Raw genomic sequence first — 16596 nt, forward strand, 5'->3', positions numbered from 1 at the left:
CCTTTCACGCGGGACGGCAGCGATGTAGCTCCGCTGTTTTTTCTGTTGCAACTTATTTACAGTTTTATTTATGAGGATTCAGGGAAAGGTGCCAGCCCGAAACGCTGCTGCTCAGTTTCGGGCCGGGCCGAGGCAGCGGGCTGGCGCAGCTGGGAGCTAACGGGGACTGCCGCTCCCCCCGGGCAGAGCAGAGAGCAGCCCCGCCAGCTCCTTTGGATCCGCGGGGCGGTGGGCGCACGAGGGGGCTGCCCCAAGCTCCCGACCCCTTCTTCGTTTGGCATTTAAAAAGAGAGATCTGCCGGCTCAGGCAGAGTTCATGCAGAAGAGGGGAAGAAACCCCGAGAAGGCCGAGCAGAGGAGAGCAGGGAAAGCTTCCTCTCACGGGAAGGGGCAGGGATGGTCACCGCTACCAGTATGAGTCCAAGATCCCCTTTTGAAAAAAGGGCCCTTGTCTTCTGCCCTATACTTTGCAAAACTGCTGCAAAAAAAAGAGGCTGTTTATGCTTGTATTTATTCCTCATTTGTTCCCATTCCTTTTCCTGATGTGGCGGATTTAGTCCAAAGTCTGTTTAGTAACTGTGAGGGAAGGTTTTAAAAGAAATAAAGTCTTAGGAGGAGCACCTCTTCCCATTCAAACTGCAGAGGTGCTGGGATTTTCCTTGCAGAGGCTCTGGGCTGCCCAGGACTGGCCAGCAGCCGCTCTGCTGGCTCCCAGCGCCTCTCGTGTGTGCCTGGGCAAGGACAAGACGATATAAAGCCTCTTACAGCATCTAGGGCAAGGCTCTCAGATCATCCGGCTCTCCCAGGCGTGATTGTACCTTATGGTTAAAGAAATGCACCATATTAAATCAGTTTGCAACAAATCTTACCACATGGAAAACCTCAAGACCTGTTAAAGTGCAGAAAGATGCTTGGGTTTGACCACAGACCTCTGCCAGCAAAAGACCAAGAGGATTCCTGGGTCTTTTATTGGGGTACTTGTTCAAAAGGAGTGACAACAACTGGTTACCCCATACAAGTGCAAAATTCACCAGTGATCCTCACTTCTCCCAATTTCATCTTTCCCAGAGATAAAATAACAGTATCAAAGTGGACAAAGGAGCCGAGTTTAGACTCTTTTCCTGCCTGTCAGTGGGAAAGCACAACAGCAATGCGGAGAGGAATGACATCTGGGTTTACAGGAAGGTGATTTTATTTATTTGTGGGACAAAATGATTTTGGACAACTCTCTCTTTGCTCCAGATTTCTGCTGGGTGTTGGACTTCAGGGTGAAGAACAAATTGTAGCACCGGGGAGACGGATCTCAGGGGACCTGTGAGAACTGGGTTCCTGTCTGGAAGCCAGCCCCAGCTGTTGGTCTTTGTTGGATGCTTGCTGGGCAAAAGAAACACAGAGAGAAGATGAAGATGGATGTCTCAAGTCAGAAAGCCCGCAATGTAGGGGATACTTATTCTCTGTAATACCTTCCATTCCCCAAGGCGTCCCTCTGCTTACAGGCTTTCTTATGAAGACTTGCTCTTCTGCCGAGGGACTGGGAAGCCACCACCGATGGCAGCTTCAGCAGAGGTTGGTGGGAGCCCTGGGAAACAGTGTGCTCCCAAAAGCCGGGCAGGCATGTTGGGATGATGCTGTGGCAGCAGGCCCACGGCTGAGTGGGGGCAGGAGGCCTCCTCGGCAAGGAGATGGGTGCCCCCGCAGTGGGCATCTGAGGGAAGGGACCTCCCAAGACAGACATGTTTGGTTACACATCATATCCCGACTGTACCTGGAAAGTACAAGAAAGCTAGAAGCTCGCGGTTGTGCATGCACACAGGGATGTTTTTGTTCTGTATGTGGTGTTACACATACACTTCGTGGGTTATCACTGAAAAATTCTCAGGACTGAGGTGTTACAGTTCATGTCCCACTGGCTGATTCACTTCGTGGGTTATCACTGAAAAATTCTCAGGACTGAAGTACTCGCATGAAACTAGTTGCAACCAAAATATGTGGCTTGCAGTTCCTTATTAAAGTAATGACACCAAACAAGTGTTTATACTGCAGGCTGATCATTCATTAAAAAATAGGTAGTAGTATTTCTGCCACCTGTTTTTGAGAAGATGCTATTTAAAGCAGAATAAAGCAAAATCTGGTAAAATTCATGAAAATTCAAGTAAATCAAATCTATTTTGCAAGCTGAATATTAAAGGCAAGTCAACTACTAACCAACCCTTTTCAGCTGCTTTTAAGGTACATTTTTATCAAGTCTCCTGTTAGTACTCCTTGTTTTTTTGAACAACAAATAAGCATAGACATGTAGCCAGAATAACCCGTCTTTCCAAGAGCATATGGTTCACATGCGAACTTTAGAAAACAGCTCTGTTTTCAGTTGCCTCCAAATTTGTCACATGTCTATGGGGTTGCCGGTTTGTCAGCCTTTTATTTTCCTAATGATTTTGAGATTTGTGCTAGGTACTTCAGGCTAGAGGAACGTTTTCCACACTGCTGGCATGCTCCTGTGCTACCAACATGGAAAGAAAGATTCTCATTGATTTCAGTGGTGCTGGATCAGGCCATTAGAGCACACTAAGTCTTTTATAATGAATGTTTTCATGCCATATATTTTCCTGAATAAATAAATACATGTGCTGGCCTTGTAGCAGTGCACAGTTCTGTATCCATCAAAATGACACAGCCTGAATATAGAGAGATTTACTTGCAAATTAAGATGAAACCTTACAACTCTTTTATGGCGGTCTGAATCAATTTGCTGGTATGAACACAACTATATTCTGTCTTAAGAACCAGTAGTTAGTATTGAGTGTAATTTCTGCTCACGACAGGGCCAGTTTAATAGGATCTTTCTTCTTCACAAACAGTTTTAACTGTATGAGGATTAGATATTGCTCCTTTGCACCGTTCTCTCAGCAAGATACCCAGAGGAAGGAGCTAATGCAAGTCATGTGCCAATTCCTGAATAATTAAATAAAAATGCCTGTGATATACATGGGTGCACACATGAGACAAATAAATGATAGATAAGGTCTAAGATTCATTAATCCCAAGAGTTGTGTCTCACACATGCTCAACTTGATGCCTAGCAGTTGGAAACAGGTTTTAGGTTAGGCAGATAGAGGTAAGAGCACAAGCTGCAGTTCTCACTGCAATCATAACAAAATATTCCAGACTTGCCTCAGTAGATACCCACCACCATATAATTTATCACAAATTATGAAAATACTATTTCCTGGCCTTATTTTCCCTCAAACATCATTAGAAACCACAGAAAGACCATTCTATTTCAGTCGTATATTAATTTTTGCCTACTGACTATTGCTCAAAGGGCCACAGGCTACAAAGGGATATGAACAAAATAATCTTTTTTATGCGTTCCCATTTTGCCTGAAACAGAACAAAAATATTGATTTGGAAGGCTTCCAAGGAGAAAAAAGTTGTAAAATTACTGTTCCTAAGTGGTATATGTGAATGTAGAGATTTCACATCCTTTGGATAGGTAAGTGATAACTGAAAATCACACCTCTTTGAAAACCAAGCTTAGGCAAGAACCCAGGCTTGCTTGGGTATCTGGCTTCCCATGCAGAACTGAATGAGTATGTTATCGCTTGCAAATACAGCACAGGGAACGCTTTGCTGAGGGTCAAACCAACGACTCCGGTTTATGGTATGAGCTGCATATACAGGTTTATTTTGAGCATGAAAGAACAGAGCAGTAAGCCAGAAAACAAAAACATGCAACCCAATCACCACATTTTAATCTCCTTTTAAAAGTGTGCCATTTCCTCTATTTATTGGTAAAACCTGGAACGGTGGCTTATGCATAAAATGGTACAGATTATTAGTAGAGGAGAACAGACTATTACCTCTTTTAAGAAAAATCTTTGCAGGCAAAATTACAAAATGGAAAGACCTCCTTGTAGTTCCAAGCACTTGTCTCTAACAGCTAATAAATCACACTTATGATTTGTCCTGCACCACTCTGTTAGCCTAAATTCCAATGAAATCCCGAGAACACTTGCAAATCCCTGACGACCAAGGAGAAAGAGGTATGGAGAGAAACCCCAGATAAGACATGGTTACTACCAGTTTATCATTAAGAGGTGACTGAAGTTTAGGGGAAACGCATACTTTTCTATTGGCAACATATGGCTACATATAGCTTATATGTACATGTGACTCACTCAATCTCAACCATCATTTTTTATGATTTTTCCTAAAGTTTTCCTCAGTGAACTAGAGGAGTCTTTGGCCAGGAAAAGGCACCCTGTTGAAAGAAAGGAAGGTGAACCAAATGACAAATCATTCCGCTCCCTATCATAACAATGTCTGTTATTCACCCCCCTCCCCAACCATATCTCTAAAAGGCCCCCCAAATAATTCTGGACAATATATAGGAAAATACACTTCCCAGAGCCAGTGTCTTACTGTATTTTAGTTTTATCCAGAAATCATTTGCTGTTCTTGAGCACCAGCCAAGTGAACAAAGTAACCCTCAGCTGCGCAACATGTGAATCTTCCTTGGCTTAAACTTACGGCTGCATAGAGTGCTAAAATCTCAGATAGAGATACAGTCCTGAGAACTATTTGCAAGCAGGACAAGGCTTCCTTTATACTGAAAAAAATTTAGACCACTGGCCCAGAAAAGAGCTTTTCATAAACAATTTTGTTTTTCTTGTGGGTTTGTTTCCTCAAAAGGCAACATCCCCTGGTGATTAGCAGATTGAAAACCAGCCGTTTAAGTAAACAAACAAATACATGAACAAATACAGTCAGTTCATTCTCTACCAGCCTATCAGACTTCCCACCATCTGGAAAATAGATCATTTTACTACACTTCATCAGAAAGCATAGTGTTACAAATAATAAACCACTAAAAATTTCAGTTTATTCTGGAAACCGAGGCATTTTTAACCAGGATGGCCTATCATTTTTAACCAGGATGGCCTTATGAAAATGTTTAACAGGTCTAACTCAAGCAGTCTGGCCCATGGCCCTGGCCTTAGAGTGAGTCCCTTACACCCAGCAGCATGGGGGACATACCTAACCTGGGTGCTTGTGCCCTTACATGGAGAACAAAGACCTTTGCAATGCATCGATCCATGCTGCTGTGGGTGTGCGTAAAATTATACCCACGTGTGAATTCAGCGGATCAGGAGAGATGCTTCTGCTTGGCAACAGGAACCATTCCTTCTGCCCATACAGCCCATGAAAAACACCCGCGTCCCAGTAATATGATTTTGGTGACATTAGTATAGCAGGAGAACCCGAGAGCTAAGGCTTCCCAGCCATTATTCTTCACCTTAATGGTTGTACTACACTAAATCTACATTCCTAATGCCCTTTTTTATGTTCGTTTAACAAGTAAGCTAGATTAACCACAATAAAGTTTAGAGTGGTATTTGAAAATAGATAAAAATCTCACTAAATTTTGTAATGACTTCACAGATCAGATTTTGCCCAGTTACTATCCAGATAATGGAAACAGTTTCTAAACCCGGCAATCTCTACTATCAGATCCATATGTTAAACATAGATATTGGAATAATTATTTTTAAACCCCATACATTTATGGATTTATGAATTATACCATTTATGTGGGGTGACATTTTCTTCAATGTCCGAGTGTATCAAATCCAATGATAATTATCAAACAGTGTTAAAAGCCTATCAATAAAAAACATCTATCTTTCCCTTTAGAAATTCAGCTGAGTAAAAGCGTGGTAGGTACATGACACCAATGGGTTATCAAACCCGTTTTCTCATGCTGGAGAGACTAGACCCCAAAACACAGTGCACGCAACAGGGTGATGTCTTATAATAGGTCCAAGATTTTGTAAAATTTTGTCATTATAACCAGCACTGTGAGCACTGTGACTTTCATTTTAATGTGACCAGGCTGACAATTCAAAAAAATGGGACAGGACTGTTGAACACTCTTAATGTCACGTCTCACTTAAGAAATGGACAACCTGGTGCTTCTGGTTGCTTTTCAAATGTAGTACCAAATCAAATAGATTTAGTAATCTGATTTGGGACTTCACAGGTGTGAATTGTTACAGCAAGAGCCACACGAGAAAAGGACTATCACAACTCTGGGGCTAATCATAAATGTGAAAGAAAAAGAAAAAAAAAAGAAAAAAAGCATTACATCCTGTCTGCATGTTGTCAGTGTCATCTATGATGCTGTTGTGTCCGTCACCTGTGATCTAAGGCCTGCAACAGGGCTCACCCACCGCAGAGGCAGACAGCCATGCTTTCAAAGGTGTGCACACAGCAGGAACTGGAAGAGCATGGCTCTGGCCTGTTCTTCTGAAGATTTTTTCCTAAATTTAAAATCCATTGTATTTAATAAAAAGGTGATGGCATATCTGGATGTTGCCGGCAGTGGTCACATCCACACAGGGACACCCAGATCTGCGGTCACTGCCAGCCTGCAATTTGTTTCCTAAAGCCTTCATCAGCCGCAGGCTAGCCTGAGCCTCACCGGTGGCTGCATGACATACAAACGGTGCCACCAATTGCTGGCATTTGCTGGGTTTGTCAGTCCTGGGGCTTGTTTTGCATCGGTCCTGTCTGTGTTCAACTATGCTGATAGTTCAGACTGACTGGCCCTCTGACTCATCAGTGTAAGTCTTCTGTACCAGAGTTGAGATATATTGGCAAGCCCAGGCATTCATTTTGCTAAACACATTTAATTCTGAACATCTGACTAAGAAGGCTTCAGATCCTAACAACATTACTCTTGTAACTTTTGCCAGCCTTCAGGGAATTGAGAGGAGGTAATGGATTGGGGATGTCAATGCTTACACATGGCTGCTAGCTGGACTAGGCTAGAATTTAGCTAGCCTGTGCTCTCTGCACACTAATGGAAACTGAATCTGGCTCATGTGGCTCAAAATACTTCTCAATCAGGCATTCCTTTTCCATGTCCCAGCGTTCAAAAAGCTTCAAAGTGCATATTCTTTGCAAAATGTTCTGAAATCATTGCTGCGCTACTTTTTATTTCTGGCTGCTTGGTCTCAAAAAAGACCAAAGGAGACACCTGGTGCTTTTCTCACATCCTTCTACTGGTGCCAGGAAAAGGATCAATCTGATCTGCCACGTCTCCTCACAAATCTGAGGAGGTACCCAGCCTCACCAACTCATACCCACTACTAAAAAGACCATATGTTTTTAATCTATATACATTCAAGTTATTTCAGTCAGCATAATTTTTTTCCTTACCACAGTTGTACCCTGGGGAGAAACTATGTCAAGTATGAACTTCTACAGCTGTAATGAAGATACGGCAAAGCTTTTCTTGTTCCTTTTATGGACAAGACAATGATTTTAGATGGCATAGACTCAACTTCTGAAGTTTCTGCTATGTCATATCTAGTGAATCAATCCTCACCCTCCCTTAAAAATATAGCAGGGCACTCCTGTATGGTCAGGCTACGTGTTTAAACTGGAAGTGTTGACAAAAAAACTAGAGAAAAGCTTCTTATTTATGAGACATGTGGGGGAAATGATTCAGAAAATAAAAAGTCATTTCCATGTAAGCTTTTTAAAAAAGGAGGTTTCCCATCTGGAGGCAAAAAGTTTATAAATGATCATTCAGCTCTGCAGCATTTAGCTGTAAAAACAGAAAAGTCAGTATAAACAACAGATTGCTTCTCTGAGGACCAAGTAAATAGGTACAACCAGTCACGACTCTTCTGCTGAAGTGAGACGGACAGCATGAAAAGCCAAAAGCCAAGCCCCATCCCGGCTCAGTAGAGGTGGCATTCACGTGAGATCAACAAGGTTCATGTCCCTGCTCCAGCATGTTCGTCTCCTCCCTAGAGCACTCCCCAAGGATATGGAGGTTGAATGGGATGGTTTGGACCCCATGAGTTCTCTACCAAACTTTCTTCTTAGGTGTTAAAATTTTCTGTTGGGCTTTCATGTTGCAAAAGAATCCTACACATATGACTGATGAGGGTTTTTTGTAGGTGGGTTTTGCTCGCTCTCTATTTCTATTTTAAAGGGGTTTTGGTTTTATCCCAGTGTGGAATAGCAACACATTTTTAATCTCAAAAATCTTTTGGGACAAGGAAACCATTTCCTGCCCAGCTCTACAATTAATCACAGCACATCCCTCTTACAGTGTGCTACAGATAAATAATTCATTACAGCTGCCTCTTCCCTCCATGCAGGGTAGGCAGTTGCGATCATTTCTACAGGAAGAAGGAAAAAGTTAATTCTTTCTATGCCGGCCTCCAGAGAAGGATTTAGACCCTCTCACAAGGAGCTTTGATGAATTAATAAACCTCCTCAGTATTTACCACACTTGTCCAGAAACTGAGTTCAATTGCAGCTCCTTAATTTTCCAGATAACATCTTTAGAGTTTGAGAAGACTTGCCTAACCAGTGCCTACAGTCAAACTGTGAACAATTATTCTTACTTTCATTAACAAGATGGATCAGGATTTTGCTGCAGTATGAGCTATACAAATACCAGGATGAACCTTTAGAGCCATCACTACTGCAGGTTGGAGTCCTGATTACCGCTTTGACATTCGTGCCGTTTTGACAATGCAGTCCTGATCCATGCTTTAAAAGAAGATTTTTTGGTGTCTGCTCAATTAGGGATTAAAAAAAGATAGACAATTATGGAAACAGTCTGTTAACACAGGTTGGATCCAAGGGAACCAAAGGTAGAGTCAGTTTGGCAGGGAGGGTGAAGGAAGGCAGTGCGGACCTGTGCAGTAGCACGGGCAGGGAAACCAGGGCAAAGTCCCGTTGAAGCTGTTTCCCTTCTGGGAGCTCCTGCTTGCAGGCCCCTCTGATCTCAGATTTTGTTTAAAAGCCAAATGCTGGTCCCATATAGCATAAGGTATGTGAAACCTATTGCTCTAAACCCACCACTTGTGTGGAGAAACAGGCTCCACGTGCAGCTGAGACACTGCCTGTCTCAGGCCCCATTGATGGGCCTGAACAGCCCCACGTGGGACCCCCACCACACTCCACCCATTGGCGCAGGGGATCTATTTAAAGCTCAGCCCAGAGCAATTGCCCTCTTTGCCTAGCTGTGGTTCCTGCTTAGTTGGACCCTGACCCATGAGTTGATGTCTCTGTCCCCATGGAGGTGCCTGATGCTCTGGGCTGGGGGCAGTGGGGTGGGCTGTGACTGTAGAGGCTCTGCCCTGCCAACCTGCAGAGCCCCCCACCAGCTTATCACCGGTAAGGCTGGGAAGATCAAGGTCTGACTTCAAGATCTTAGCTATTTCAGAGCATGGGGAAAGCTTCCTCAGCAGCTGCTGTGAATGACAGGGATATGCAAGAGCCTGGGGGCTGGTAATGCCTCCAGCAAGTAAAACAGTGAAGTTGGGATTTCTGCATAACTGCTTTGATGCCTGCTCAGTGCAGCTGTAAGGATGACAGATGTGCTAAAATAGACTTGCCACTTCTGAAAATCTGACCCTGCTGAATAAAAGAAGGCAAGAAAGGAGGTTAAGTGAGAAAGGGAGAAGAAAATGATTCATCTAATGGCTTTCATACACAGTTTGAGATCCCCTGTTTGCTTTCAGAAATGCTATTCTTGTGCCTCTCAAAACTCTATGAAAACTCTTTTTATCCTCATGTGGGTTGTTGGAAATGCATCAGCATTAATTGATTTGTCAATTAAGTATGCAGTATCTTCCATAAGTGCAAAGTGGTTAGTGTTAATACTCTGACTATTGCATTTTTATAGAAGCATGTTCCTAGAAATCATAGCTTATCTTGTTTACACAACTATTAGACCAAAATTTGTACCTGCCTGATTATGAAAATAAGAGAATACTGTCAGCAACATGCAATTAATTTTATCATAGTGTGAAAATGTATTGTAAGATACACCTGAACTCCCATAAAAACACTTTCATTTCTTACTCAGTCATGGATGCTACCACAAGACATGCATGCTGACTTTCCAAGGAAGTGCGGAGGAGTTGCAGAGGTGAAAGTTTAGCCTCAATTTTGAGTTCAGGTTCTCATATAAAATGGTACCTCCTTAGTAAACTCACAGGCCTGTGTGTGTGACTGAAAAACTTGCGACTTGGCTCATATTTGGGCAATTTTGGCACCATTCCTCACACTGAAGAACCGTGCATTGCATGAAATGGCTGATAGGCACACTTGCATTAAAGATATACTGAATGCCCTATGAGATCCATTTGATCACGCTAGTCCAGATCCACCTGTTTCTGTTGCTCTGTGTATTTTGCCAGACTGTTTAGCGTACAGAGAACCTCTGGCATGAAGTCATGCTAAAAACACCCTCCTGCTGCTGCCTGGCACTGGATGTGTTGGCAGGGAAGGGCTTACTCAAGTCTTCCTTCATTGCAGAGATTCCCAGCAGCCATAATAGCTTTTTAAAGACACTGACAGGCAGCATAATGCAGAGCAGCCCCCAGGATGCCCTATGTTACACCAGAGGGGCAGCCTGGCTGTGGGCCAGGCGAGGAGAAGGCGTTTCAGTGCTGGTTTGTTTGCCGTCTCTCACTACCACTTGGCCTATTCTCAAACACCAGCTGTACCACACAAGCAGTCTTCAGAGGTTTCACTCATCAGCAAAATTTCCGCACAGCTCTCTTTCAGAGAACCATTCCTAATTGAATCTATGACTGTCAGCACTCCGCCTGTGTCTTGGAAAGGCCTGACTTGTTAGAGACCTGCTCCATGGAAATGCAGAGCAGCGGTTTGGGCAGAGGTCCCCAGTCGTGTGCTGAGAAAGAGCTCTGAGGTCTGTTGAGCAGCATGTGGCCCCAGCCGGTTGTCTTGGGATGAAGAAAGGTCATATTGCAACACAGAACAACTCTGCAGTGTCCTCTACCACCTCAACAGTGCTCCAAAGAGGAATGTTTGCTATTGGTGTTTGGCACACAATACCATTGTATCCACCTTAAATTGGACTTAGCCTATAATGTGCTTCATGAACTTGAGAACTGCATGTGACACCTAGCAGAACTCAAATTTGGAGAAACTAATTCAAATGCCTCTGCTTTCTGGTGATTTGTTCAATCTTATGTCCTGTCATACACTTGGCCAGCTAGACTGTAATCTGAATGGCCAGCTATAGTGGTTGTGTTAAAAAACAACCAACTTAAAAGAATGCAGGAGACCAGAAGTCTTTCATTGCCATCTCCCAGTTCCTCTTGTAAAAATATTCCTAACAATTCTATCTACAAAGGACTTATACTGCAGGTAGAGGTATGCACTATTGATAGCCATACATTTTATTAAATATTAACATGGAACAAAAGAACAATACAAATTAAACATACATGTTAAAAGCTGTCTAAATATTAAAGGAACTAATAAGAACAATCTTTTTTTTTCTAGGCAGAAGATTAATCCTATTCAAATTCCATTCTATTTAAAATGGAGCATATGTATATATGGCCTAGTCCTGTTTCCCCAATGGACAGTTTAACCCTAGCAAGTAATACCTTACGTGGTAAAGGCAGCCCATGTGGAGAGATGGGCTATGAGAAAACCGTACTCCATCTTTCGGGCATATCTGTATAAGGTGAGACCCTTATTAAGGGGTAATGGTTCTGCTAGATCTACTTTGGTTGACTTTCTGAAATGCAAAGCCCAAGGGACAGCCTAATTCTGCCTTTTGGTTTCCCTTGAAATACTATCTGAAAGTGCATCCTTCTCCCTGCACTGAAATCAGAGACTAGCACCTTGGGATCTGCTGTTATGCCTTTAAAATCTGTGAAAGCTGGGGAGCTTTCCATGGTGTGGAGCAAGAATTACCAGAAAGACATTTGTTAATGGTGTGGCCAGCTGAAGAAATGATTCACATGGAGGCCCTGCAGGAAGCCAGGCTCACAAGTGATGCCTTTCCTCAAAAAGCCAGGGGAGGAGAGGTGTATCGAATAAAGGTGAAGGTGGTGATGGAGTCGGTTTCATTGCTACTATCTATCATCGCTGGAGATCTCCCTGGAGGATTTCCTACAAGATGCTCTGCTAAAACAGCCTTTTCAGTGGGAGCAGGGAGGATGACTGGGAATGCAGAAACAAAAAACACCGCCCCGATCTCCTGTCCCAGAGAAGGGAGCCTGAGCATCTCTGTCCTGCCACATGTCAGAGGCATGGACTGAGCTCCACATCACTGTTTTCAGTCCCCAGTCCACTGTTCCAATGTATTTACTGGCTCTTCTGCTTTTGCTACTGCTCTAATAGCATGCTTCCGCTTCCATGTGAAGAACATAATTAGTAATGATTCTTAGTGACTCAACAATAAGTGTCACCAGAGGACTTTCACATACTTTGCAAACATTAATACATTTCTATATTTGTTCCATATCTTCCAGTACTCACAAGATTTAAGATCTTACCTTACAAGACTTAAATATCATTGTTATCTGTCCTTCACAGTAGAATAAGTCTATTTGATGAAATGAGATATTCTTAATTCTTACTAAAGTGTGGCTAAAGAAATGAGGATCAAGAGGCACTGTAGAATAATGGAAGAAGTCTTTCACATATCCACTATCTTCTCTGCAATCTACATTCCATTCTATTGGATGCATAACTTAATTTTATGGCATTTGGATATGGCATATCCAAACTTTGGATAGTCTTTATATTATAGAATTAAGACTAAGAAATTAATGGTTGTTTAAAGGCAAGGTGTACATCTCAAAATGCAGAGTTTGTCTTCTGGAATCTTAACTTGGGATGAAGAAAAGGCAGCTGTACCCTTTACTGAGTGCCTTTAGTTATAACTTACTGTCCCCAAGACACTTCAGGAAGCATTTTGGTACCAGGATGTTGAAAAGCTATTCAGTATGGTGAGTAAAGAAAGCACCTAAGATTCTCAGAACAGCCTCCTGTCAGATTCATTCATTGTATGCCCACCTTGCCTCTCCATTTGTGTGTTAAAGGTCAAAAAATTAATGGTTCAACTGGTACATTGTTCTGGACCATCCAGGGGAGCAATATATTCCAAAGCTCTATAACCAGAACTAACATTTTTGTTCATGTTTATATCAGGGAAGAATTCTAACTTGCAATTAGTGTGGCACTTTCAGGCAGTTAGAAGTTGACCTTTTTCCAGCTTTCAGGCTCTAAACCATATTTAGTAATTTCTGTTATCTTCAGAAAACTAATGGGAATAAACTGTCACATGTATCAGAGCCCCACATAGATGAGTGGCAGAGGAACTGAAGACGGCTTGAGTCACCTTTCTTGGGAGACCCTAGGGCTGGTTACAGCATTCACAATAGCTCTTTCTACACTAAATTTAAAAATAAAAACAAACACCACCACCCCCCCAACTCCAAAAACCACCTGTTGGTATTCTTTCACAAAAAAGAAATGTAAAATAGTTTGAACTTGCATCAACTATGGAACTCCTTAAGATACTGCCTCTACATGCCACGTGGAGCATGTTAAGCTGACTTTCCATCAACAGCAGAAATTCCCCATGACTGGGGACTTTTTCTAAGCCACAGTATTTTTAAAGTTTTTTTTGATGTTTCTCTGCTGGTCCAGTGCAGCCTTGTCCCCGAGTCCTCTCTGTAGGACCACTGCCTAAGTTGCACACACATAATATACCACCATGAAAGAGCTGCAAAATGTCTGCAGTTATCCTTCTGTGTATACTTATTTCATTTTCCTACTAGAATAAAGCTGAAGTGTCTGCGATATTTCAGAAGCCAGCCATGTTTATACTGCTGAAGGGTTTGGCATCGGTCGTGAGCTCAGTAACAAAGGCCACCGCTCCCCGAGCACAGGCTTTACCACTGCTCACTGGCTAGAGCTGTGCCTAACGGGCACCCCAAGAACCCGTTGCAAACACAGAGTTACGATAAATATTCTCATCTATCGTGATATTGGCCAGTGTTTCTTGCCACCATTTGACAAATCGGAGTTTTGCTTCCACGCCCCCTGCGACTGTATTTCCAAGTTAAGAGAGTTATTACACCACGGCTAGCCCTGCCGCTGTACCCCGGATAACACTTCCACGGGATGTGAATTCAAAGGGGTTTTCCTCAGACTGGAGTAACCGAGGAGACTGAGGCATATATCCCCAAACACCGCTTTATTCACGAATCCCTTTCAGAGTTGCCCTCCTCTACCCATCAAGCACTGCAGGCGAGGAGAGGCTCCGTTCCGAACACGTGCGCGTTTCCCTTCACGTCGCCCGCCTGGCGCTCCGAGACGAGTGCAGGTCAACCTGCACAACTCCCCACAGAGCAGAGCGGTGCAGGGTCACCAGGTCCCCTCCTTTATGGGGTCCCGAACCCCTAGCTATGCTAGGGCGCATCTTTACTTTGATTTAATAACTTCTCTGTCTTTAAACCTATTTACTTTTCTTCAGTGGTCCAAAAAACCCGCATTGTATTTATAATTTCAGCAGCTGGAGTTGAGGCCTGAGGCCTGCTCTGTGGGAGAGCTCGGTGAGGTGCCGTCCTCTTCCTGCTCCCCACATGTGTGTGCCGTGTTTCCTATGTTGCTCTTGTGAAGCTGAGAAATGTAACGGCACCTTTGCTACTTGTTAGTGCTTGTGTGATTTACTGCAGCTAGGCCTTGTAAATGGGATGTGAGCCTTGTCATAAAACAGAAATGTGTATCGCTGTGGAGTTGTTTAGCAAAAAATGTTATTATTCTGCTCTGAAGGAAAAAGAAAATATACACCTCAGATAATTCCTGGCTAGGAAGTTCAAAATACATTTAGTATGTTGCACACTGAAAATCAGTGCATTGGCCAGTTTCTCCTTACTTGTTTTTCTCTGTTCCTGCTTTCTTGCTGCTACACAAGCAATAATTACTGCAAGGAAACAGCATTTTAATTGCTACTGACTTGTTGAGGAGGAAGCCGGTGTTTTGTCCCGGGACCTGCATCTTCTGCCGCACGGTAGAGGCCCCGACATAAGAGTCCGAGTTGGATTCTCTACTATGAACGTACAGTTTCCAGAGCAGGCTTGCCCCTGATTGGTAGGTAAAGCGAAGGTGGTGGATCTTGAATCTGGGTGTGTAGAGGTACCCATAGACAAGCTTGAAAGTTGCGCTGGGCTCTTGGGTCGGTATTCGTTAATTCATAGACGTTAGCACAAGCCATGCTTACGTTCTGAGGGCCAGAGCCCTGGATCCTCAGGATGTGGAGAATACGGTCATGATCAGCATTGCTTCATGCCATTTACTAGCCTTTTTGATCTCTTTAGTATATTTTATTTATATTGTGAAACACAAGGATAATGACATATGTGAGTAGGTGTTGATTGTGCTGAGTTCCTCTGCTCTGTGACCTTTATGAATATTCTAGAGTGACAGCTTGCTGATACTTACTTTTTTCTGGAATTACAAATACAAATGCAAAACTATACTGTATGTAGGCATCTCATTGCTTTCTTGTTGAAAGTGCTGTTTTTTTTCCGCAATGACTTCCCGCTAAACAAGCAAATTATTGTGGAATACAGCAAGGACAGATCCAAATTAAGTATAGTGTAAGGAAAATGCGTGTTTGAAAAACTGGAAACAAGAAGACAAAGTTCTGCAACAACTGGCTCTTTCCCTCCTTGCTGAAGCGTTCTTCCTCTGTTCCTGGAGAGATTCTTGCCTCCCCTTTGGGGTAGGTGCGTGCTGCTTATACTACTAGTCTAGACTATTGTGTTAACGATTGCATTATTAAGGTGGTGCTTTGAGGGCATCAGAGCTGCTCAAGTACTTCTGGACCCTCCTACAATTTAATAAGCTTAAAATAGTAGCACCTCATCTTTTACCTGTCAGTCACAGGTTAAGTGATGCTCATTTTCTCTCTATAGATAAAGTAATATGTAGGCATCTAATAGAAAAATACTGGCAATGCTTCTCTATTTTTGCAGAGCAGAAATGGTTGGTGCTTGTTTTATTAATCTTGTACTTCTGCTGGATATGCAGTTACTTACTGTGACTCAAGGTACAGTACAAATCCTTGTTGCAGACCTGTCCACTGAATCATTCTTTAAAACAAAATTATGACATTGCCTTTGCTTTCCCAAAAGGGAATCAGTGTCAAAAGCAGTTATCTGCCTTGAAAATAAAAACCACCTTTGCCAATGGGTCGTAGCCTTCCTAGCTCGTCTGTATTATGTACCAGTCCCAGACTGAAACTAAATAACAGCAAAATCACTTAATTTGTTCATATGGAAGATTTTTTGGTGGTGGTGGTGGGAATTATCTGAGATCTTGGCCAATACCCACCACATTTCTAGACTTCCTGAAATATTGCACAGACACAGAATATTTCATTCTGGTACCAATAAGATATAAATGTCCCGCAAATGTAAGAATATTTGTGAGGAAGAAAAATGGTGTATCTGCAAGGAAAAAAATACCACTTCACAATGACACTTGTTTTAATAGCGTCTTATCCCCATATCTGTGGTTGTGAATACTGCCTTTCTGTTATGTATGGATGGAAATGTAAGAATGATTGATAACTTTTTCCATATCCATAAAAATGAAATTTGATTGGCTTGTCATCGAGGGTCCTGTTCATGAAGCTGGTCGCTTTGTCACGGCAGTTGCAATGAACATGCTCTAACATGTAACAGCTATAAAGCATGGGTCTTTGCATGCAGGTGTTTAAAGACAATCATC

The 16596-nt window shown here is 42.7% G+C and overlaps 1 protein-coding gene across 1 annotated transcript in view; it reads left to right on the forward strand.

Moving 5' to 3' along the window:
• The window catches only part of MTX2 (metaxin 2), a 61312-nt gene that overhangs the window by 9841 nt on the left and 34875 nt on the right, over positions 1 to 16596 (forward strand). The window contains exon 2 of the mRNA XM_009278681.1: positions 14877 to 14952. Coding sequence (XP_009276956.1) covers positions 14877 to 14952 — 76 coding nt within the window. The remainder of the gene's footprint in view (positions 1 to 14876; positions 14953 to 16596) is intronic.

This window comes from Aptenodytes forsteri, unplaced genomic scaffold (assembly GCF_000699145.1).
Source record: "Aptenodytes forsteri isolate BGI_AS27 unplaced genomic scaffold, ASM69914v1 Scaffold257, whole genome shotgun sequence".
NCBI classification, from domain to species: Eukaryota; Metazoa; Chordata; class Aves; order Sphenisciformes; family Spheniscidae; genus Aptenodytes; species Aptenodytes forsteri.